Below are 25,999 nucleotides of genomic sequence, written 5' to 3'. Positions count from 1 at the left end.
ACGTAAAAAACTATTTGTCTCTTATTATATTTTCTCTTTCAATTATTGTTTCTTCAGTTCTTTTTATTTTATTCTGTTTCTAAAAATCTCGAGAAACACATCTAATACCTTTAATTAGATCTAATTTATAACTATGCCTTTGCTTTTTTTTTTTTTTTTTTGACTTTTTCATGTTTGCCTAATGTCTAGAGCATCTCCAGTAGTCGCATTATTTAAAGGTACTAAAAATCTCCACATCACCCAACAATATAATATTTTATTTTATCTCTTTTCCACGTTACTTTTGACATTCACTACAAGAAAAATATCTTTTAGCTACCATGCTTTTAGCTACCAAATTTTATTGGTAGCAAAATGTAGCTTATTGCTACCAAATTTTAGTAGCAAAATTTCTTAGTAGCCAATACCAAACAAATAAGACCAAATATTTCTACTGCCAAATTATTTAGTAGGCAATTGTGATTTTTAGCTACCAATAAATTTTGGTAGCAAAATTTTTGTGTTTAGCTACCAATTTAACTACCATATTTCTTAATAGCAAAAGATCTTTGTATTTTTTGCTACCAATTTTACTACCAATTGTGTTTAGTAGCAAAATAATATTTTCAGCTACTAATTTTTGCTACCATATGCATTTTTTAGTAGAAACATATTTCTTCTCGCAATCAATACTCAGCAATTATTTTTTCTTGTATAAAAATATTATTTACCACTTTTGTATTTTATATGTAATAAAATATAATATTTTGTTACCTACTAATTAATTTATTAGAGTAAAAATATAATTATTATTTATAAAATTATTATACTAAATATTAGAAAATACAGTAAATAATTAATTTTTTTACTAAAATATAAATATTATTTTTGATGTTTCTCCAATGAACGTAAATTATTTATGTAATTTTTTTATTAATTTTAGTGAAATTATTTTATTTTTTTTATCCTTTATTGCATTTATTACCTAAATTATTAATTTGGTAAATATATACAATTTGCATGTATTTTTAAAAAAAATTAAAATTAATTATAATTAAGTTCGTACCTAATACAAACAGTATTACTAAATATTATTTTAAAAATAAAAAATTTTAAAGAGTAGAATTATAATTTTCTCACAAAATAAAAACTTATATCGTTGCTTTATTGAAACTTCTAAAGAGTGTTGAAAAATAATTTAGAAGAGAAAAAAGATAAACTAAAATATTAATATAAACAAATAAAATAAAATGATAATATATAAATTAAATAATTAATGAATATAGTATGATTCATTTGTTCAATAAAAATGAATAAAAACATAATAAAATATTAAATCAATTCTATGAATGCATCGGCCCACTCTATTCGAATTTCATCAATTTCTTCATTTGTGTAATAATTCTCCATTCTATTGTTGCACTGAAGAAAAAAAAATATTAATAAATATTAGTGAACTTAAATATTATTTATATATATATTGAAAAAGATGTATATTTCATATACATTAGTATTTAACCAATTGAGAGGTCTTGAATCCATGCATAAATCCCGCATGTATTTCATAACATAATATCCACATTCAAAGTGTTTGGGTTGTCGAGGACACTGCACATTTATATAGATGTGTAAGAATCTCTTAAAATAAATAATTAAAAGTAATATTTTGTTGTAAAATCATTAAATATTTGTGAAATACAAAAATTTTATTATATATTTTGAGAGATAAAGACTACTCACTTTTATAATTTTCCATATAATACCAGCTGCTCTTGGAGTTTTCTTTTTTGAAGCATTGTAATAGTCAAAAATCCTAAATAATAAACAAATTAACATCAACACTATTACATATAAATTTTAATTTGATGCTTATTATACTAATGATAAATATTATTCACTTACATTGCGATAAAATTCTTAATGGTATCACTTGGTAGTTCTCCAGTTGGATTGAGCCAGAAGCACATCTCACGTGATGGATCAATTATTATTAGCACCCAATGATAACTAGTGATGGAAGAAAAAATTTTAATATATAAATATATTACTATATAGCTAAAATAATAATTTAAGTTAATCTTACCCTAAATTAATAGGGATCAATGAAAGTTGCATCTCCCCTGCGCTTGCTTATCGATCTGCTATTGATTCTACATTTTGCTGCAAATAGGATCCCACTATAGAAGCCCAACTTGGATGAATAAAACAAAAATACTTCTCTCTTTTTGAATTTTTTAACCTTCATGTAAGATCTTAAACATTATAACAATACCAAATTAAATAATGTTATTAAGTGTGCGATTAAAAAAATATGATAAAAAAATCTCTTACCTTATATAAAATGCGATACACTCAGCTCCAATCTCAACATTTGTGCCAAGATGAACTATATCTTTAGGTTCAATATACAAATCTTGATCAGACCCAAAAATATTTGGATCCATTTCAATACGATACTCTTCTCTACTTTTGCGATATTGAACACTTAACAATATAGCTTTGACGCTCCTTGGGATGATTTTGGGCATAACAAATGGAACAGGAGAGTCTTTCACATTCATCGAACTTGTTGAAGCTTTCTGAGTTGGCATGTGTGGAGATAAATGTTCATTTTTCTCCATAGTTTTTAATGCCTAAAATATTATTAAACAATAAATAATTATAATAGAAAGGCTAAATACAAATCAAACTATTTTCTTTTACCTCAGAATCACCAAAGATGATTAAGTGTTCCGGCCATGCAACAAAGCTCTGGACTGCATCTTTTACGAAGATTAAATCATCACGAACATGGACAGGAAGACGAGCATTTTCATTCAAACATTCAATTATGCGTACTCTTACATTGCCTTTTTCTAAATCCTTCCCATGAACTTGTTTTCCCGGAAAAATTTCACCAATAACAACTACATCACCGTCTCCCAAAGTTAATCTATAAGTTTTATCCTACAAACAACATAGAAGAATTAGTTATAATAGTAGTAAAATCAATATTATTTTAAATAAAAAAAAAAAAGGAAAAACCATTGTTGGTGGAGTTGGGCACTGTTGTGGTGGATTTGTCTCTTTATTTGATGATGATTGAAATTTATGTCCTTCCAAGAATTTTCTTTCCAATGATTCAACCCGCTTGTCCACTTTTTCTTGAATATATTTTTCAAAAACACCATCTTTTTCACTGGTAAAATCTTTGATGATTTTTTCTAATTTTTCAATGCGTTGTTCTTCAAGCTCCTTTGATTTAGATGATAACTCTATTGATAATTTTTTTCCTATTACAGGTCCAGTCCCTCTTAGCCACCCATACTTAGCATCACCTAAAACTTGTCTATAGATAGCAGCATCGTCTACCATTATTAATGTACCAGCTTCGAGTTGATTAAGTTGATCTTCACGTAACTCAATCATCTCTTTCTACAAAGATAAAAAAAATTGTGTAATATATTTATATAAAATGTAAATAGTGGAGAAAATGTTATTAACTTATAGTGAATGTGTTGCATACATATTTTTCCTCAGCAATTTGGTTGATCCATCCATTTTTTTTCTGTGTAGTGAGTTTTTTTGAATGTTTCAATCTCTCCAGCTTTAATAGACTTTGATTGTCCTTCATCTACATCCATTACCGGTGTAGACTTCTGAAATAATTAAGTGAAAAAAATTTTAAAACTTATACATAGTAATTTAAAATTAATTAGTAATGATAAATTATTTTTACCGTCTCATGTAAGTGTTGAGTAAATGATTTACTTCCACCCCTATGCATAAATTTTACTTTTGATCTATTTTTTGAGCCAGCCACAGACTTTTTCTGCAAAAAAAAAAAGTAATTGACATTAATAATTTTTTAAGAAAATTAAAAATTTATATGATGAAATAGACATTATGATACCTTCCACTCTTCGCTGGAGAAACATGCAGTGCACATCCATTTCCAGTCAGCTTCTTTTATCACCAAACCCGTAGGTCGATGCTCTAATGGATTTTTTCCTTCCTCGATCATTTTTTTATAATGTCGGTGACAATTATGACGATGATTGCTGTATGCATTTTTGCAATATTCATCACAAATTACCTCAAGATATGGATCTTTTGCAAAGTCCAATTTGAATACATCCTGCATAAGTTTTGAATAAATAAATATAAAATTACCTAATTAAAAAAAATATTGAAAAATGAATATATTAACAAATGTACCTGTATACGAGCATATACAGCTTTTTTTTCTGCAGGTGGAACTTTGCTCCAACCACTATATTGCAATGGAGCATGATTGTAACACCCTAACTATCTTAGGCGTATTACGTGATTTTTTAAACGTACTGTGCAGCTCGTTGCTAATCAACGAGGTTTATGGAAAAACGTGATTAATTAAAATTTTGCTTTTTCATTAAACTTATAAACCATTTTACAAAAAATCTCGGGATCCCGATTTATAAAAATATTTACAAACGTTTTAACTGTTCAACTTTTACATCAAAATGAAAGTCGTCTAACGACAGTTACAAAAATCTCAGCCCTGTTGTCCCGAGGATCGTACGCTCCAGGCCTAACCGCCCCGACATGTACAATCTCATATGCTCGGTCACGGTCCATCAGCAACAGCCTTGCCTTTACCTACACATGAACATAAACTGTGAGTCGACAGACTCAGTAAGAAAAGCATAATAATATCATACATAAAACTGACTGCCGTGTCCAACACGATACTGAGTCCCGCTACTGCCATGTCCAACATGGTACTGAGCACTACTGCCATGTCCAACATGGTACTGAGTTTTGAACGTTCATAGGGACGGTACTATTGACACGTAACAACCTGATCGGTCGAACCGGTCATACTCCGGCTGCTGGTCATACTCCAGCCTGTACCGACGTGTTACTATATCCTCCTGATCGGTCGAACCGGTCATACTCCGGCTGCTGGTCATACTCCAGCCTGTACCGACGGATACGTCAATAGCACGGAACCACTAACCAAGGTTGTCACTGATCGGTCAAACCGGCCATACTCCGCCGTCGGGTCATACTCCACCGTACCGACGTGACAGGGTTGGATGGTTCGAAGCCAACATACAACTAATGTAATCTAACAGGCTTCCTACATGCTCGCTAAACATGTAATCTACATATGCATACTGTTATACTAATCTTACCTGGATTCCGATTTCAGGTGTGCCGGTCAACCTGACTGGAACTGAAGCTGAACCGCGGACACGGCTCCTAAACCATAAAAATCACAACGCTATAAGTGACACGCTAAATCACTTCCCGGGGACTAAAACTTGAAACTAAAAGTTTCCCTATCGATAAAAAGCATGGCAATACCCCTAAAAACCCAAAAACGAGGAAAACTAGGGTTCTGAAAAATCCCCCAACCGGCAGACCGGTTGCCCAACGGAATTCCGGTTCGGGAAATTCGAACCCCCATCCGGAATTCCGGATGCTCAACCGGAATTTCGGTTCCTCGCAGCGACAAACTAAAAATCACATAACTCGACCAATTTAACCCCAATTGATCCCAAACTTTCCAGACCTGTTCTATATGCCCCAAATGACATTTCAAAGGCATCAAACCTACCCAGAAACCACACATGCAAAATTCACCATTGGAGCTCAAGCTTTGAGTTCCAAACTCAAGCTTGAGCAAAACCACCTAAACATGCAATCCATAAGCTTAATTCTACTTAACTAAGCCTAAAAACATCTCTGAAAACAAACAGAAACATCCAGCAATTCACAGAAACAAAACATGGCATTTTCTCTCAAAAATCACCTATTTTAACATATAAACTAAAAGCTTTAAACAATCAATACAACATGCTTTCTTTATCACATAAACAACCCTAAACTAACATGCTTAAACTCAAAATAACAATCATATTTCAGCAGCAACAACAACAACTATTCAAGCATGCATTTCATCCATTTTCACTTAAAAATTCAAGAAGAACACAAAGAGAATTTATGAGGGATCACACCTTGACTTGAATTACACAAGAATGAGTTGAAAATCACAAGCTTTAGGCAGAAAATTCCCAGCCCTAGCAGCCCAAGTCTCAGCCGAAAAGAGGGAGAAAGAGAGAGCTTTGAGTGTTTGATTTTTTTGGAAATTTCTTTAAAAAAAATGACTAAGTGTAAAAAGCTTGAGAAAGGAGGAATATAAGCCATATAAATCATTTATTTCAGCCAACATAATAAGAATAAACATTTATTTTTCCCATTTAATAAACTCATATAAAACAAAACACTAACGGGGCAAAAAGACCATTTTGCCCCTCCACCATAAAATCACAAAAATCATACTAAAGGGGTATTTTTGGGACATTCTAAATTCCCGGCCATTCCCGACATTCCCAATGTCTAAAACCCGTCCCCAAAATACTAACATACTAAGTTGTGATTTCTACTGAGCCAAACGCCGCGTTCCAAAATACCGGACACCGGAAATGCGAAATATAAAAACTGCTGATGACATAATTATGCATATCTGAATTCCATAAATATCAATACTAAATTATTTAAATAGCTATAAATAATTTCATGATTAACATAAATAACTGCTAATTTCCAAATTAACTAAGCGGGCTTTACAACTATTCCCCCCTTAAAAGGATTTCGTCCCCGAAATCTAACCTGAATAACTCTGGATATTGAGCTCGCATATCTGACTCAAGCTCCCAGGTGGCTTCTTCCACCTTACTGTTTCTCCAGAGAACCTTGACCAACGCTATGGTCTTATTCCGAAGGACTTTATCCTTTCTATCCAGGATCTGCACTGGCTGTTCCTCATAAGACATATCTGACTGAAGCTGAAGGCCCTCATAACTGAGTATATGAGAGGGGTCTGAAACGTATTTTCTCAACATTGAGACATGAAATACGTTGTGCACTGCTGATAAAGCTGGAGGCAATGCTAACCGATATGCCACTTGACCTATCTTCTCGAGAATCTCGAAAGGTCCTGTAAATCTAGGGCATAACTTGCCTCTTTTCCCGAAACGTTTAATCCCCTTCATCGGAGATACTCGCAAAAACACATGATCCCCTACTCGGAACTCAACATCCCTACGTTTCGGATCTGCGTAACTCTTCTGTCTGCTCTGTGAGGCAAGCATTCTAGCTTTTATCTTTTCTATTGCCTCATTGGTCCGTTGAACTGACTCTGGACCTAGGTATTTCCTCTCCCCTGTCTCATCCCAGTGGATAGGGGATCTACATTTCCTACCGTACAACAGTTCGTAGGGTGCCATCCCTATCGTACTCTGGTAACTGTTGTTGTATGAAAATTCTATTAACGGTAGATATTTACTCCATGAACCCTCAAAGTCCATAACACAGGCTCTCAGCATATCCTCCAATATCTGAATTGTCCTTTCGGACTGACCATCTGTCTGAGGATGGAATGCTGTACTGAATTTCAGCTTCGTACCCATTGCCCGTTGCAAACTTTGCCAAAATTTGGAAGTGAATTTCGGATCCCTGTCCGAAACTATAGACTTCGGTACCCCGTGAAGTCTCACTATCTCCCTGACATATAACTCTGCCAACTGATCCACTGTAAACGTTGTTCTAACCGGCAGAAAATGAGCAGATTTCGTAAATCGATCCACCACTACCCAGATGGAGTCATACATACCCGTGGTCCTAGGTAACCCGACCACAAAATCCATCGTAATATCCTCCCATTTCCATTCTGGTAGGGTTAGAGGCTGCAACAACCCCCGTCGGTCTCTGATGTTCAGCCTTGATCTGCTGACAAGTGAGGCATCTCGAAACGAATTCTACCAAATTCTTCTTCATACCGTTCCACCAGAAGTACGGTTTCAAGTCTTGGTACATCTTGGTGGTGCCGGGATGCAGAGAATATGGAGTAGAATGAGCCTCCTCAAAGATCTCGTTTCTCAAGTCCACACTGTTCGGGACACAAACCCTGGCTTTATACAAAAGCATCCCACTGTCTGACACTGAAAAGTCTTTGGCTTGACCAGCCAATACCTCATCTCGGATCTTCACTAACTCCGGATCTGTTGTCTGAGCAACCTTTATTCTTTCTACCGTATCGTATTGCGGCGTTAAGTTGTGAAGCCGACCTACCACAAACTCAATGCTGGATCTAACCATATCCTCTGCTAGCTGAGGTGAGATCTGAACCATGCTAGCCACTTGCCCGGGACCCTTTCTGCTCAGGGCATCGGCCACTACATTGGCTTTCCCGGGATGGTAAAGGATCTCACAATCATAATCCTTTACTAATTCCAACCAACGCCTTTGTCTCATGTTCAAATCTTTCTGAGTAAAGAAATACTTGAGACTTTTATGGTCGGTATAGATCTCGCACTTCTCACCATACAAGTAATGCCGCCAAATCTTCAGTGCAAAAACCACTGCGGCCAATTCTAAATCATGAGTCGGGTATCGCTGTTCATAATCCTTTAACTGACGGGAGGCGTAAGCGATAACCCGATCGGCTTGCATCAATACGCACCCCAAACCCTGTTTGGATGCGTCACAATAGACCACGAACTTCTCCTCGTCCGAAGGCAAAGCTAGTACCGGAGCAGTAATCAACCTCTGTTTCAGCTCTTGAAAACTAGCTTCGCATTTATCTGACCAGATAAATCGCTGATTCTTCTTTGTAAGCTCGGTTAGGGGCATTGAAATTTTGGAGAACCCCTCCACGAACCTACGGTAGTACCCAGCTAATCCCAAAAAGCTTCTGATCTCTGTCACTGTCTTCGGTCTCGGCCAATCCCTGACGGATTCGATCTTCCCGGGATCCACCTTGATCCCGTCCTTACCCACAATGTGTCCTAGGAAGGACACCTGAGACAACCAGAACTCACATTTTTTGAACTTGGCGTAGAGTCTATGTTCTCGAAGTCGTTGCAGTACCATTTGAAGATGTATCTCATGCTCCTCTTCTGACTGAGAGTACACGAGGATGTCGTCGATAAATACAATCACACAGATATCGAGGAAATCCTTGAATACTCTATTCATCAGGTCCATGAATGCTGCAGGAGCGTTGGTTAGTCCGAATGACATAACCAGGAACTCGTAGTGTCCATACCTAGTGCGGAAAGCCGTCTTTGGAATGTCCTCCTCTCGGATCCTCAACTGATGATAACCCGAACGGAGATCAATCTTAGAAAAGACCGTCTTCCCCTGAAGCTGATCGAACAAGTCATCGATCCTAGGTAATGGATATTTATTCTTCACCGTCAGCTTGTTCAACTCTCGTAGTCGATGCACATCCTCATAGATCCATCCTTCTTCGACGAACAAAACCGGGCTCCCTGTGGTGACACACTGGGCCGAATGAACCCTATGTCAAGCAACCCTTGGAGCTGAATCTTCAATTCCTTAAGTTCAGCTGGAGCCATCCTATACGGGGCTTTAGAAACCGGATCCACCCCTGGTGCCAAGTCAATCACGAAGTCAATCTCCCGTTGAGGTGGTAACCCTGGAAGTTCTTCGGGAAAAACGTCCAAAAATTCCCGAACCACCCTGATGTCCTCTGGCCGAATGGTGTCTGGCCGAGTGGTGTCCACCACCACGGCCAGAAACCCTAAGCACCCACCGTGCAATAATTCTCTCGCTGACATAGCCGAGATCACCGGGATCCGAGATCCCTGAACCGAACCCACAAACACGAACGGTTCTTCACTTTCCGGTTGGAAGACCACCATCTTCCTCTTACAGTCAATGCTCGCCGAATATTTAGATAGGAAATCCATTCCTAAAATAATATCAAATTCGACTAAGCTCATCTCTATCAGATCAGCGCTTAACTCTCTACCGTCTATCCTGATCGGCATAGATCTAATCCACCTATTGGAGATAACCAATTCTCCGCCAGGTAACAGGGTTCCAAACCCTGATTCATATCTATCAAAGGGTCTACCCAACTTACTAAAGACTCTGGCCGCCACATAAGAATGTGTAGCCCCAGAATCAAACAGCACTGAATAAAACGAGTTGTTAATAAAGAGCTGACCTGTAACAACTGATGGGCTGGCATCTGCATCAGCCTGCGTGATAGCGAATACCCTGGCTGGAGTGGGTATCGCTGGAGCTCTCGGTGCCTCTGGCCGGAGCTGGGGACATTCCCTCTTGAAGTGCCCGGGCATGCCACAATGGAAGCATCCCTGCCCCTTGCACTCGCCCCGATGGTGCCTCTTGCAGCTAGGGCACTCGGGATAGGAGAATCGGGTCTCATTACCACCAGGACGACTCCCTCTGTTCTGGTTCCCCCGGAACCTCTTGTTCTGACTCGAGCCGCCGGAAGCAGTGGGTGCCCTCTTCCTCTGATCAATGGCCGAACCACTACTCCCCCTGCTAAAGCCTGATGCAGGAGGGGTAGGAGCCCCGCCACCAACCGGAGTACTAACTGAATCTGACATGCACCCCACTGCGCCCTCAGCTCGCAGTGCCTTCTCCACCATCTGAGCATAGGTGGTGCTGTCGTCGGTGGTAGTCATCAGGTCATGCCTGATCTTGGGATTCAACCCGTCCAGATACTTCTCCTTCCTGCTGAAGTCGGTCGGCACAATTCCCGAGGCTAACCTCGCCAACCGGTCAAACTGAGTAGTATACTCAGTGACACTCATGTTCTCCCGCTGGGTCAGGTGAACGAACTCTTTCCTCTTGGCGCTTCTGACCGCCTCATTATAGTACTTCGCGTTGAAGAGTTCCTGGAACCTTTCCCAGGTCATGGTGGTGACATCGTGAATCTGAGACACCATGTCCCACCATACCAGGGCATCCTCCTGGAACTGGAATGTGGCGCACACCACTCTGTCATTACCGGTGACACCCATAAAGTTCAAGATTCTGGTGATCACCGTAAGCCACTGCTCGGCTTTCGACACATCTGGACCTCCCAGGAATACCGGAGGTGCTTGCTTCCGGAACCGCTCATACAATGGTTCCAATCTATGGGCCGCCACCACTATCTCGGCACAGGCGGCGAGGGGGGTGCCACCGGAACTACGGCACGGAAGCTGCCGGGAGCACCCCGCCGTCTCAACCTACGAATCTCGAGGTCTTGTTCTTCGATCCGGGCTTGCATCTCCGCAAACCGCAACTCCCAATTCGGGGCTCCCTGATCGGCTGGGGGAGCCTGGGCAGCCTGTGGCGGGTTCTCATCACCCCGACCACGAGCCCTGCCTCGGGGACCTCTACCTCGGCCCCTAGCAGGTGGGGGAAACCGAGCTCCCTCTCCCTGATTCGACCCCACGGAGTTGCCCCGACTCCTGGTAGTCCGCCTGGCGTCCATCTAGTTAGAACCGCCTGCGAAACCAAGAGTTGGCATATCAGGTCGTATTCAAGGCGAGCTTACTGATGCCGCTTAATTTGGAAATTAGAAATGAAACATGAGCCTATTCTACTATCAGGCTACTAACATGCTTCCTAACAGGCTTTTCTTTTTCATAACTGAATAAAATAAACTACTAAAGCAATAAAGGCTTACTGAACCGTGAACCGAGCTAACTGCTGATGATGATTGTACATGTCGTGACGATCTTCGGAAGACAACCTGGCGGCTCTGATACCAAATTGTAACACCCTAACTATCTTAGGCGTATTACGTGATTTTTTAAACGTACTGTGCAGCTCGTTGCTAATCAACGAGGTTTATGGAAAAACGTGATTAATTAAAATTTTGCTTTTTCATTAAACTTATAAACCATTTTACAAAAAATCTCGGGATCCCGATTTATAAAAATATTTACAAACGTTTTAACTGTTCAACTTTTACATCAAAATGAAAGTCGTCTAACGACAGTTACAAAAATCTCAGCCCTGTTGTCCCGAGGATCGTACGCTCCAGGCCTAACCGCCCCGACATGTACAATCTCATATGCTCTGGCCACTTCGTCCATCAAGAACAGCCTTGCCTTTACCTACACATGAACATAAACCGTGAGTCGACGGACTCGCAAGAAAAGCATAATAATATCATACATAAAACTGACTGCCGTGTCCAACACGATACTGAGTCCCGCTACTGCCATGTCCAACATGGTACTGAGCACTACTGCCATGTCCAACATGGTACTGAGTTTTGAACGTTCATAGGGACGGTACTATTGACACGTAACAACCTGATCGGTCGAACCGGTCATACTCCGGCTGCTGGTCATACTCCAGCCTGTACCGACGTGTTACTATATCCTCCTGATCGGTCGAACCGGTCATACTCCGGCTGCTGGTCATACTCCAGCCTGTACCGACGGGATACGTCAATAGCACGGAACCACCAACCAGTGTCAGCCTGATCGGTCAAACCGGTCATACTCCGGCTGCTGGTCATACTCCAGCCTGTACCGACGTGACAGGGTTGGATGGTTCGAAGCCAACATACAACTAATGTAATCTAACAGGCTTCCTACATGCTCGCTAAACATGTAATCTACATATGCATACTGTTATACTAATCTTACCTGGATTCCGATTTCAGGTGTGCCGGTCAACCTGACTGGAACTGAAGCTGAACGGCGGATTACTGGCTCCTAAACCATAAAAATCACAACGCTATAAGTGACACGCTAAATCACTTCCCGGGGACTAAAACTTGAAACTAAAAGTTTCCCTATCGATAAAAAGCATGGCAATACCCCTAAAAACCCAAAAACGAGGAAAACTAGGGTTCTGAAAAATCCCCCAACCGGCAGACCGGTTGCCCAACCGGAATTCCGGTTCTGGGAAATTCTGAACCCCCATCCGGAATTCCGGATGCTCAACCGGAATTCCGGTTCCTCGCAGGCAGCAAACTAAAAATCACATAACTCGACCAATTTAACCCCAATTGATCCCAAACTTTCCAGACCTGTTCTATATGCCCCAAATGACATTTCAAAGGCATCAAACCTACCCAGAAACCACACATGCAAAATTCACCATTGGAGCTCAAGCTTTGAGTTCCAAACTCAAGCTTGAGCAAAACCACCTAAACATGCAATCCATAAGCTTAATTCTACTTAACTAAGCCTAAAAACATCTCTGAAAACAAACAGAAACATCCAGCAATTCACAGAAACAAAACATGGCATTTTCTCTCAAAAATCACCTATTTTAACATATAAACTAAAAGCTTTAAACAATCAATACAACATGCTTTCTTTATCACATAAACAACCCTAAACTAACATGCTTAAACTCAAAATAACAATCATATTTCAGCAGCAACAACAACAACTATTCAAGCATGCATTTCATCCATTTTCACTTAAAAATTCAAGAAGAACACAAAGAGAATTTATGAGGGATCACACCTTGACTTGAATTACACAAGAATGAGTTGAAAATCACAAGCTTTAGGCAGAAAATTCCCAGCCCTAGCAGCCCAAGTCTCAGCCGAAAAGAGGGAGAAAGAGAGAGCTTTGAGTGTTTGATTTTTTTGGAAATTTCTTTTAAAAAAATGACTAAGTGTAAAAAGCTTGAGAAAGGAGGAATATAAGCCATATAAATCATTTATTTCAGCCAACATAATAAGAATAAACATTTATTTTTCCCATTTAATAAACTCATATAAAACAAAACACTAATGGGGCAAAAAGACCATTTTGCCCCTCCACCATAAAATCACAAAAATCATACTAAAGGGGTATTTTTGGGACATTCTAAATTCCCGGCCATTCCCGACATTCCCAATGTCTAAAACCCGACCCCAAAATACTAACATACTAAGTTGTGATTTCTACTGAGCCAAACGCCGCGTTCCAAAATACCGGACACCGGAAATGCGAAATATAAAAACTGCTGATGACATAATTATGCATATCTGAATTCCATAAATATCAATACTAAATTATTTAAATAGCTATAAATAATTTCATGATTAACATAAATAACTGCTAATTTCCAAATTAACTAAGCGGGCTTTACAATGATGGCGTATATTTACGCCAACATTAGTTGTAAAATCAGAAGCATTATCACCATAAACTCGAAACTCGCCCTTATTATAGGTAATAGTTAAATTAGTTATTTTGTCATTCTTCAGTTCACGGCTTAAGCGATCTCCACGAGTAGGACCCCGTACGTTCTTTTGTATTTCTATTTTTTGTAAGAAAAATATATAATTAATAAGTATTTATAAATGTATTTTTTTCCAAAATAAGAGTGATGATAAAATTTTGTACCTTTTGAAGATTGACGTTGTTCATCATGTAATGGAACTGTTGAAGGGTCATCAGTAGAAGGTGTCAAGGATTGCGGTGAATCTGATGGTGATTGAGTATCATTGTGTGCCCGTTTAGAGCTAAATCTTCTCGTACTACTCAAGGGTTGATCTGAAGTATCAGTGCGTCCCTGTTTTGAGCTACCTTTTCTCGTACTACTTGACATAATAAAATCTGAAATGATAAATTATTAGTAGCTAATATTAAATTATCCCATTAACAAAATAAAGTTATTTACACACCCTTTATATTAATCACTTTTATCACAGTCAGTTTCAGAATCTGAACCACTAAGTAGTGCTTCTTCATCAATATCATCAATGTTTAATTCGTGTTGAACTTGATTATTTTGATCTTTTGGGGAGTCAATCAATAACTCATCAGTTTCAACTTCATCAATATCTTTTCGAATAAGAACGTCGTCCATGTTGTTTGAAGAATCCAATGTGAGATTAATGTTGTTTGAGGAATCTTCTTGATATGCTTCACGATTCTGGACAACTCGTTCTCCATCATCAACTTCAGGCTCTGATGGTATTTCCCAAATATGACGATGGTTTACCTTTTGCACCACTTTCCAATTTTCTCCTTTTTTAATGTCATCTAAATAGAATACTGGATTAACTTGATTTGCAAGAAAAAACGGATCGTCTTCAAACCAATATGAGCTAATATTTATACTAGTCATATGATATTCCGTATAGATTCTACGTGGACTCTCACTGGTGTTATACCAAGAACATTTGAACAATATCACCTTATTGAAATAGATGTAATGTACTTCCCATATTTCATCGATGACACCATAAAAATCACAAAGGTTCCCATTATATTCTGCCTCAACTCGAATTCCATAATTTTGAGTGACTCGTTTTTCATTTCGAGTTTTTGTGTGATATCTAACACCATTAACCATACAACCAGCATACTTGCAAATTAAAAAATTAGGCTGAATTGCAATGGCATATAAATCATCTTGGGCTGTAGAATATGAGCATTCATTCATTCTTTTAACCTGAGATAATAATTTGTATAGTTAAAATGAGAATAAATATGCATATTCCATTTGAAAGATATACAAATTTACGAACTTACTTTATTTTCAAACCAAGATGGAATTTTTTTTTCTGTGATTCGTCAATATCCAAAACACCTTTAGATTGTAAAAACAATCTGTGTTCTCTGATTCAAAGTAAGTAACTCTCAGATAAGAATTATTTTATTTACGACAACATAAATTTTTTAGGATATATTTAAGATGAATTAAAGAAAACTTACTCCAAATATGGCTCCAATTCAGGACAATTATTCAGAATGTACCAATGAACCATATTTCGTTCATCTTCACTTATTCTGATTGATGATTGTTTCCCAAATGGTCTAGTTGGTAAGTTGAATATGGATAATGTTGATTCTCTTCTTACTCCGACATCATCTGGATTTCGATCTGGACGATTGAAACGAGTTTCTATCCCATGAAGATACATAGAACAAAAATTTAATGCCTCACTAATTATATATCCTTTAGCAATGGAACCTTCAGGATGAGCTTTGTTCTTTACATATTTTTTCAAATGACCCATTTCCCTATAAAAGGTTATATAATTAATATATACATTAGTGCACATTTTTAAAATTCATTATTTGTTAAGGTAACAAAAATTTTGTTACCTTTCAATTGAATACATCCATCGCATTTGGACAGGACCACCTAACTTGGCTTCCTTTGGCAAGTGGACCGCTAGATGAATCATCACATCGAAAAAGGCAGGGGGAAAATACTTTCCATCTTACAAAGTGTGAACACGATGCCTTCTTCCAAATCATTTAAGTCTTTCACATACAATGTCTTCGCACATAGTTTTTGAAAAAATAAGGATAATTCAGCAATTACACTCATCACTTTTTTTTTCAAGTATGGCCTTACACAAATAGGTAGCAATATCTGTAATAATATATGACAATCGTGACTTTTTAAACCAGTAATCTTCCCATCTTTCATAATTATATTTCGAGACAAGTTTGCTGCATATCCATCTGGAAATTTAACAGACTCCAAGAACTTACAAATAGTTTGTCGTTCCTTCATCGATAATGTATAACAAGCCGTAGGTTTCACCCACTTGCTCCCCCGTTTCTTCATTTGCAATTGCTTACAAATTTTCAAATCTTGTAAGTCAAGTCGTGCCTTATCGGTATCCTTACACTTGCCGTCGATGCTAAACATTGTTCCAACCACACTGTCACATATATTTTTCTCAATATGCATCACATCCAAATTATGCCTTAGTTTAAGTTTGGGTCAGTATGCTAACTCCCACAAAATACTTTTACGCCTCCAATTTGTTTTATTTTCATAGCTTGCATTCTTCATCTGATTCTGATCATCTTTTACAATATTAACATTTTTACTCGGCCTACATTTCCACATACCATCTAATTTAGTTAAAATTTCATCACTTGTTAACTCTTGAGGGGGATTTCGTGTTTCAATTGTACCATCGTATTCCTTATCATTGCGCCACTGATGTTCAGCACACAAATATCGACGATGTCCCATGTAAGAGATCTTACCCCTAACTCGAAATGAAGATGTGTCATCCTCACAAACTGGACATGCCTTATACCCTTGAGTGCTATAGCCGGACACAGTACCATATGCAGGGAAATCATTAATTGTCCATAACACAGCAGCACGCATTGTAAAATATGTTTTATCAACAACATCAAAAGTTCTTACTCCTTTCTCCCATAATTCTTTTAGTTCTTCAATTAAGGGTTGTAAATAGACATCTATGTCCTTACCTGGAGCACGACGTCCAGGAATAAGTACTGCCATCATTAAGGATTCTCGTTTCATGCATATCCATGGTGGCATATTATATGGCATTAGTATTACTGGCCACATGCTGTATGAGTTTGATAAATCACCAAACGGATTAAACCCATCTGTTGCAAATCCCAACCTAATGTTTCGAGGCTCTTTGGCAAAATCAGGATATTGCTTATCGAAATCTTTCCAAGCCTCTGCATCTGCCGGATGTCTAAGTACACCTTCAGTATCCACACGTTTTTCTTTGTGCCACCTCATATCTGCTGCGGTGTGTCTTGACATAAAAAGTCGTTGTAAACGGGGAGTTATTGGAAAATAATGCATCTTTTTATGTGGTATTTTTTTTCCTTTAGTTCCTTGGTACTCATATCTTTCATGACCACATATAGGACAATTTGTAGCATCTTTATTGTTTTTCCAGTACAAACAACAATCATCCTTACATACATCTATTGTTTCGCACTCTAAACCAAGACCACTCAATATTTTCTTAACCTCATAATAAGAATTTGGGATTTTGTTATCATCAGGAAATGCATCCTTAAGAAGCTCAAGAATCATGTCGAAGCCTTTAATACTCAAGCTAGTCAGTACTTTTATATGCATTAGCTTAACCATGAAAGTCAAACTTGAAAACTTTGTACATCCAGGATACAATTCTTTTTCTACTTCATCAAATAAGTTATGGAAGTTTTTCCATTTCTCCTTATGACTTGAATCCTCAAAATTCTCAGAAGCATTATGTGTAGGAACTTCTTGAGCCAAGTCTTCAATTGCTGGGATCATATCATCATTGTCATCATGGTCAATGTCATTATTATTATCGCCAATATCACTGAAATCTTCGACATCAGTAGCATCATCATTATCATGATCACTTTCTTCTAAAATATCTTCCCCGTGATGTACCCAGTTAACATATCGAGTATAAAACCCTTTTACGTAGATATGACGCTCAATTGTCTGTAAGTCATGAAAGTATAAATTCATACACATAACACATGGGCACCGAATCTTATTCTCCTCATTCAGATGACTACTTGATAATCTAATGAATTTTTGCAATCCCTTATTGTACTTGGCAGACAATCTATTGTTATTAGAAATCCAACTCTTATCCATAGCTTGTTTATTCCTTTTCAGAGGTGTGAGGATGATGTGTTACACTAGAAAAAAAAATCCAAAGAAACAATATGACCAAATTTAAAAAAATAAAAAAATAATATTACTGAATATTTTTTAAAAGTAATTATATTATAAAAAAAAATTATATTTTTTTTTATTCAAATACTAACTACTAACACTTTTTAATTTTTAATTATTAAAAAAAAAGATTTTTCACTAGAATTATTTTTCAAAAATATATAAATAAGTATTTTAAAAATATAAATTGGAAAAAAAAAATTAAAAAAACTTAAGTCTTTTTAAAAATATAAATTGAGAAAAAAAATTAAAAAAATTTAATACAATTAAATAAATAAATTTTATATAAAATAAAATATTAATAAAATTTTATTATTAAACACTATTTATTTTTTTAAAATTTTTTTTTCAGAACCAATTGGCAAAAACTTAGTACATTAATTTGGGTAAAGAAACCCTAATTTCATCATTATCCCTCTTCCACCTCGATCCAGCTATCAGCTTCTTCAACCGCAGCTTACTTTGTGCGAATGGATCTGATCAGTCGCTCTCTCTCTCGTTTCCTCTCCTTCTCGCACTCTCTCAGGGATCAGATCCAGTACTTACCTCTATCGTATCACTCTCCAGTTCTATCCGCTCATCTCTGACCAAGCCCAGAAGAGTCGACGACAACAGACGACTCACAGAAGATGACTACAACTCCCCCACTCGCAGACGATGATGGCGCAGCTTCTCCCCTACTCACAGTCGACGACGATAGCTCCTTCCTTGCAAACGACAATGACGCTGCCTTCAAGTTCTATCCGCTCATCTATATATGGGTTTGATGTTTTTTGTTTTGTCTTTAAATAATTTATCTATTGTTATTTTCTTTCTGCCTTCAAGTTCAGATCTCCATTTCTTGAATTTCTGTTCAATTTGTATTTAGTGTTTCATAAATAGAGATTAATATTCTCTACAATTTTTTATTGTCTATGTTACTCGTACAATTTTTTTTCGTTTATTTTATTTTTGTTTTCTGTCCAAGTGGTATAAACAGTATCCAAATCGAAAGGGTAAATTTCTTTTGCTGACTAATAAGTTGCAAAGATTGTAAAAACATTAGCTGCCACTACTAGTAATATATATATATGTTTGTGAAGACTCTATTATCTGCTAAGCTTTTGTGCCGTTATTAATTTTATTTGATTGAGATACTGGGACTTTTTTTTATGCTTTCTTTCGCTCGTGTTTTGGTGAGGTCTCCTTTTGTTTTTCTCGTATAGTTTTTGTTTTTGTTTTTGTTTTCTATGTTATCTAGTCTTGCTGGCCGTTATAGCTTTCTAACTGTTTTTTACTGTTTCGTTTGATCCTGAGTCTAGATTGTATAAATTTCCTTTTGAATTTGGATTTTGTATGAATTTGTCGTGCTATTCATTGATTACTTGTCTATTTATATAGACCAGGATTTCTTTTATACATGTAAAAAATGAGGTATTTTGCTTGTTATCATGATGTCTGGAAAATATCTTGGTGGCTATTTTAACACCAAGTTTGTGATATTGATTACCTGCTTCACTTTTTTTGTTGTTGTAAATTGGTTAGTTGTTTTTGCTCATTTTAATTGATTTTTTTCTTATTTTCAGTGATGAGAAAGGTCTATTCTATGCTTTAGATCTCGGTGGTACTAATTTCCGCGTGCTACGCGTACAGCTAGGTGGTAAAGATCACCATGTTGTTAGACAAGAATTTGATGAGGTTTCAATTCCACCTGATGTGATGACTGGATCTTCAGAGGTTAGTAATTTGATTCAGCAAATGTATTAAGGTCTAAGCTTGTTACATTGGCTTTAAACTAAGAAAAATGTTCAAATATTTCAGGGTTTATTTGACTTTATAGCCGCAGCACTTGCAAAGTTTGTTTCTGAAGAAGGTGAGGGTTTTCACCCTGCACCAGGTAGGCAAAGGGAGCTGGGCTTTACCTTTTCATTTCCTGTGAAGCAATTATCGATTTCTTCTGGGACCCTTATGGTGATATGCATTCTATTTGATTCTAACATGACTCGTTTTCTTTATTACTATTTTGCTTTCATGATAGTTGTCACACGTGTTGTCGCAAGGAAAGTGATTTGGAGAAGTGTGTTTGGAAGAGTGGAAATAGAAGGGTTTCAAGGTAACTGGTTCAGTGTTCAATGTTTCACAAAGAGATCAAAGAGAAAAACTTATGAAAGCTGTTTCATTAATTTTCCAAGGAAAGGTCAACATTCTTGTAAGTTTAATGACTTAATTGATTCATAATAATATTTAGAAAGGAATATATTTCTGTTATATTGCAATATTAAAATTTCATATAAACATATATATATATATAGTATGCCAATGTATGTTTTAGGTTTGGTGACTAGTTTTTTTTAGGGATACACCAACTTTACCAAGAGAGTCCTTTTTTTATTTCTAAGATTCTTGATAGTAATCACCAAAAGTAGGCTTTTCCCTAAACAAGGTGAGAATATGTTAAAATTTATAATATTATTTATAGACCATATCCCTCTCTTTTAGTTATTTTTGATATTACATATATATGACTGCATTAATGCAAATCTATTTTTTATTACTGTGACAATGCCATAAAAAATGTTTATATGTGTTTGATTATAAATATATTTAATTATGTGTTTGTCCTGAAATTAAATTATAAGAAAAATGTTAGTGCTAGTTTTTCTTGTGGTCTTATATTGGTTACATGCTGTTTAGTTTTCGAAAATATTTAGTTTTTGATTCCATATTGAAAGATGCATATTTAGTATAGTTATTCAATCTTTCACTTGAGAAAAATTAGGTCATTTTTATTGGAATAATGTGCGTTAACTAATTATAAGATTGCAAATTTTTTTTCAAAAAAAAAAAAATAAAAATTATTTGTATATAGTCTACACAGTATCAAAAAAAAAAAAACAGTATCCATTTATCAAAACATTTAAATAAACAAACAATATACCTTATTGTGATCAAGTCCTCCAATTGCCTCGATTTGGAAATTTTCCTTCAAAAATGGCCTCACACACCTATTATAAAGAAATTTATGTTATTCATCATAAATTTCAATCAGTATCCACACATATCATACATACATTACTATATCTAATCTAAACATATAAATATACATTATACCTTTTTGTCTTTCAGTCCTTGTTTTTCAAAGCTCTTCAATCCAAAAATCTTTACTTTTCATAATAATATATAGATATAGATATTGAGGTTTCGGATGAGTTCTATTTTTTTTGGCAGAAATATATTGACAGAAGGAAGGATAGATCGACAGAACTATATATGGGGAGATATTTAGGTTTTATTTAGGGTTTTATTATTTTTAAATATAAATATCTTAAATATTTTAATGATATATAATCTCTTTTTTATTCTTATTTTTTTTTCATCTGGCAATTTTATTGTTATTCAAATTCAAATTCATCCTAATATCTAGCTTTAAAATAGGTTAGTTAGTTAGAAAATAACGGATTAGTTTGTTTAAGTATAATAATTTATTGTCAATAAAAATTAGTAAATAAACAATTAAAACTTCTAAAACCTTCCCATATTAAAATCAGTAAATCTTTCAATGAGTAAAGAAATATCATGTGCTTATTCATGACTGTGCCTATATATATATTTATATATTTAGTTCTGTTTTATACCTACCTAATATATACGTACATCTCTCACAACAAAGCATCCTCACAACTACAAATGCTACTACTCTTTCTCTCTTCTATTCTTCTACAGTTCTCTCACACTTATTTATATATTATAAATTTATATACATCAATCGATCTCTTTGAAGAGAAAAAAAATGAGTAGGTTACAACTATTATGCTGCTGAGTTACCATCGTTGTCAATGAGTCTAAAAAAATATTGGTAGAAGTTTCTTTCTCTGCCATACATATATATATAAATCTCTCTCTCACTTAAAAGTTTCTATTTTTTTATTTTATTTTTTTCAATGGCCAATGGTCTCTCTGTTATGTGTTTTTCTTGTACTATTGGTCTTGGTTAGAAATGGAAAAGCAGATGGTCGTTTTGACCCTTGGGAGTCAAATAATAGTTTATCAAAGTGGTGAAGGTATATTCCTTACTTTTTAATACATAAAGTATGTATAATCATTCATATTAATGTGGCAATGAGAGTCATCAGGACTATTATGATAATGGCTGTCAGGTTGTGAGAATGTTTGGCTGATATTATTAATATAATAAACAAATATTTGCACAGGAAGGACAAGTGGGATGTTGGGGGTCCTACTGTTGGGAATTATTTTACCAGGATCTTAGATCTACTCACAAGTATGTTTATTAACATCCTAAATATGAACTTTCTAAAACGATAAAATAAACACATATAAAGTTAAGAAAACCTTACATTGATGCAGCGGAATAAATGTCTCCTTCCACTCAGATCTCTAACCCTTGATTCCTTTCTGTAGCAGAGTATAATCAAGATCTGAGCCCGAATCTCCTTCTTCTTCAAGCTTTGATCCTTCACAGTCTTCCAATCTATGATTGAGTTACTGCTTGCTGTGTGTGGGCACTTACTCTTTCACTAGGGTCACGAAAAAGATGAAGGAAAAGAGGGAGAGAGGTTTCGGCCAAGGTAGAGAGTGAGGAAGGCTCAGTTTTCTGAAGAGAGAAATTTCTGTCAGAAAGGCTTATTAAAAACTTGTGTTTTGACTGAGCCATCACTTTCTATTTATAGGCAACTTACTAGGTTTAAGTTTAGAATTATTTGGCATTAAAATAATGAAAATAATAATTTGAAAAAAGCCTTATAAGTGGCCGGCCATAGGTGTTGTAATGGGCCCCACTTAATTTTGCAATTTTATCAAATTTTATCTCTATTTTCTCAAAAATGCCAATTTTCCAATTCTAACCTTTTAAATGCCAAAACTAATTATTTAATAATTAAAATACATTATTAAATAATATTGTCATTTAATTTAATTATTAATTAGACATATAAAGTCTATTAATAAATAAATAAACCTAGAAAACTCTTTTCCTTACAATTTCACCTCGCTAGTGAAAATTCATAAAATCAGACATAGTCTAACTTTAGAATTATAATTGATCAATCACGAATCAATTAATGAGTCTTACAAGCAAAATGTTCTCAACTAGAATGGGGACCATGGATCTATATGCTGAGCTTCCAATAAGTGAACCAAATTTACCAAGTAAATTCCTACTTATTAATTCTTCGTTGAATCCACTCTTAGAACTTAGAATTGCACTCTCAGACTTATATAGAGCATATTGTATGTTTCACGATACCAATATACTATCTCATTTAACCATTGTTATAATCTTATTGTGATTTAAAGATCCTCTATATAGATGATTTACATCGAGATGGGATTTCTTTACCGTTCTCACCCCTCAATGTATTTTGCCCCTTAAAACACTTAGCTACCTGTAAATGGTGTTTAGTGATCTAATGATTAGTCAGTTAAACAAGAGCTCATCCATTTACTTCTATTTGCTAAGCTCGAAGGGAATCATCACTTAACTTCTATACACCAGTAGAAGCTATAGATTCCATATTTATGTTCAGCACTCCCACTCAATCATACTATCATGTTCCCAAAATATACGTATCACCCTGACCCAAAAGTAGGCTTAACTAATAAATCAAAGAACATGAATAGCACTCCTGAGTTGAGCCCAAGCATATCAGGATTTAGATTCTTTTCAATCTTAAGATCAACTACTGATATTGACTTGGAAAGATATGTATAACGGTAAGTTTGTAATATCTTAACTTAGTTGCAATATCGGTCCAGTCCAATGTATACTCCATACATTCGAAACTAGTATACTTTACTAATGTCCTGGAAAGAACATAACACTTACTCCAAGTGTAAGTACACATCATCGCTGATTATCACATTAGTGTAAATCCAATAACACTGATGAAACAGGGACCAAAACTTTTGATTCATATGATCACAATCACATTCCACTGTGTTGACGATACTGTAATTGTGAATAAACATATGATCTGGATTTAACTGATTTTGTGTGTATGAATGTAATAAACATATTAAACATATTAAACCATTAGCATGTAAAATTCATGCAAAAATCAATCACTTCAAATTTCTTATATTGATAACTAATCAGATTGTAAAGAGTTTTATTTAGGGCATAAAACCTAACACCTACACACTATTTATTTTATTTTAATTAAGAGATAACTATGTGTCAATCGCAATGCTCCTTAATTAATAAATGGTTCATGAAAATCATCCATAGGGAATCGGTTTGTGCAAGTTCTTAATATATATGTTATGATTTAATTGATTTTAGTGAACACGACTAGACTGAGTTTAATGATATTGATAATGTGATTGTGGCAGGATTATACTGGTCACCAAGTGACCACAGAAAATCTGTATGCAGTACTTCTTGGGGATAAGAAAGCAGTGAAAGGTGGAAGTGGCAAGGTTATAAACAGCAAACCCAATGATATAGGATCTTCATATACTACTCAGATCATGGAGGCCCTGGAGTTCTTGGTTAGATTGGCTTAGTAACTAATTACAAACTTATAATCACTTAAGAGTTCCTTTTATGTTATTTTGTGTCGAAATTTTTGATGTCAAAACTGTTGTTATAAACCAAAGAGGCTTTAGTATAGACATAAGCCAATTTGGAAGAAATTCCAAGTGAGTTTAACCATTTATCATCATAACCAATAGGCTCATTAGGCTTTTGGGTTAGTCAAGAGCAAGCTTGACCATTGTTATCAACTTCATGCTGTGTTTGTAGGGATGCCAAACATGCCTTTCCTTTATGGCATGGATTTCATAGAAGTTTTGAAGAAGAAACATGCAGCAGGGACTTATAGAAAGATGGTAATATTATTAAATTCTCACTCCAGAAATTACTTGAAATTTTAACTGAAATAATCAACTTGTGTTCTGTAATTAAATATTGCAGGTCATATATGTGGAAGCATGTGAGAGTGGGAGCATTTTTGAAGGTATAATGCCTAAAGATATGAACATTTATGTAACTACAGCTTCAAATGCACAAGAAAACAGTTGGGGAACCTATTATCCTGAGATGGAGCCTCCTCCACCCCCAGAGTACATCGGGATTTATACAGTGTTGCTTGGATGGAGGATAGGTATGCAAACCAATACAAACGAACACCTTGATTTATAGTCTTCTTCAAAAGATTACTCGATCTTTGCTTATTCTTGCTTAACTTTCTATTTCAGCCAGGGCCACAATTTGAAGAGAGAAACTATTAAACAACAATATGAAATGGTATGTGAGAACAACTAAGCCATTCAAAACAGCTAATTTTTGCTTCCATTGTATGCTGAGTTTGATGAACAAATGTGTTTTGCTCTGTAGGTGAAGGAACGGACTGCGAATGCCAACGATTTCGTCAACGGTGGATCTCATGTGATGGAATATGGGAGTAGAAGTATAAGAGCAGAGAAGCTCTATCTCTACCAAAAGGTTTTGATCCTGCCACTGTTAACTTCCCACCCAACAATAACAAACTACACATGGCTATGGAAGTTGTGAACCAAAGAGATGCAGCTATACTTCTAGATTTGCTCATGTGTGCACTTAAAAATGTGACTCAATATTTATGAATTGATGCATGTACAAATTTAATAACTTTAACCATTTGTTGTTTTTTTTAAAAAAATAGTTTGTTGTACTTAAAGATTGTACTATAATATATATTTCATTATATAAAGAAAAAAGAAATTATTACCATTATTAATTATATCATTATTAATTATATAATTATTTTATATAATTTACTACCAAAAACTGGTAATAAATAGTTGGACATTACAA

At 35.7% G+C, this 25,999-nt stretch overlaps 2 protein-coding genes and 1 pseudogene across 2 annotated transcripts; 2 read left to right on the top strand and 1 right to left on the bottom strand.

Moving 5' to 3' along the window:
• Positions 1 to 16,470: 16,470 nt before the first annotated feature.
• Positions 16,471 to 18,123, bottom strand: LOC115720553 (uncharacterized). Its single transcript, XM_030649698.2, has one exon. It carries the CDS (start codon positions 18,121 to 18,123, stop codon positions 16,471 to 16,473), a length of 1,653 nt encoding a protein of 550 aa, XP_030505558.2.
• A 440-nt stretch (positions 18,124 to 18,563) lies between these two features.
• LOC133034979 (uncharacterized) lies at positions 18,564 to 21,013 on the top strand. The gene is made up of 2 exons (XM_061110572.1): positions 18,564 to 19,920; positions 20,005 to 21,013. The coding sequence occupies exons 1-2, from the start codon at positions 19,903 to 19,905 to the stop codon at positions 20,419 to 20,421; spliced, it is 435 nt and encodes a 144-aa protein (XP_060966555.1). The 5' UTR covers positions 18,564 to 19,902; the 3' UTR covers positions 20,422 to 21,013.
• Positions 21,014 to 24,528: 3,515 nt separating this feature from the next.
• LOC115720822 (vacuolar-processing enzyme-like) lies at positions 24,529 to 25,915 on the top strand (annotated as a pseudogene).
• Positions 25,916 to 25,999: the final 84 nt, after the last annotated feature.

Source organism: Cannabis sativa, chromosome 2, assembly GCF_029168945.1.
Source record: "Cannabis sativa cultivar Pink pepper isolate KNU-18-1 chromosome 2, ASM2916894v1, whole genome shotgun sequence".
NCBI lineage: Eukaryota > Viridiplantae > Streptophyta > Magnoliopsida > Rosales > Cannabaceae > Cannabis > Cannabis sativa.
This window is presented reverse-complemented; position numbering and strand designations above follow the sequence as displayed.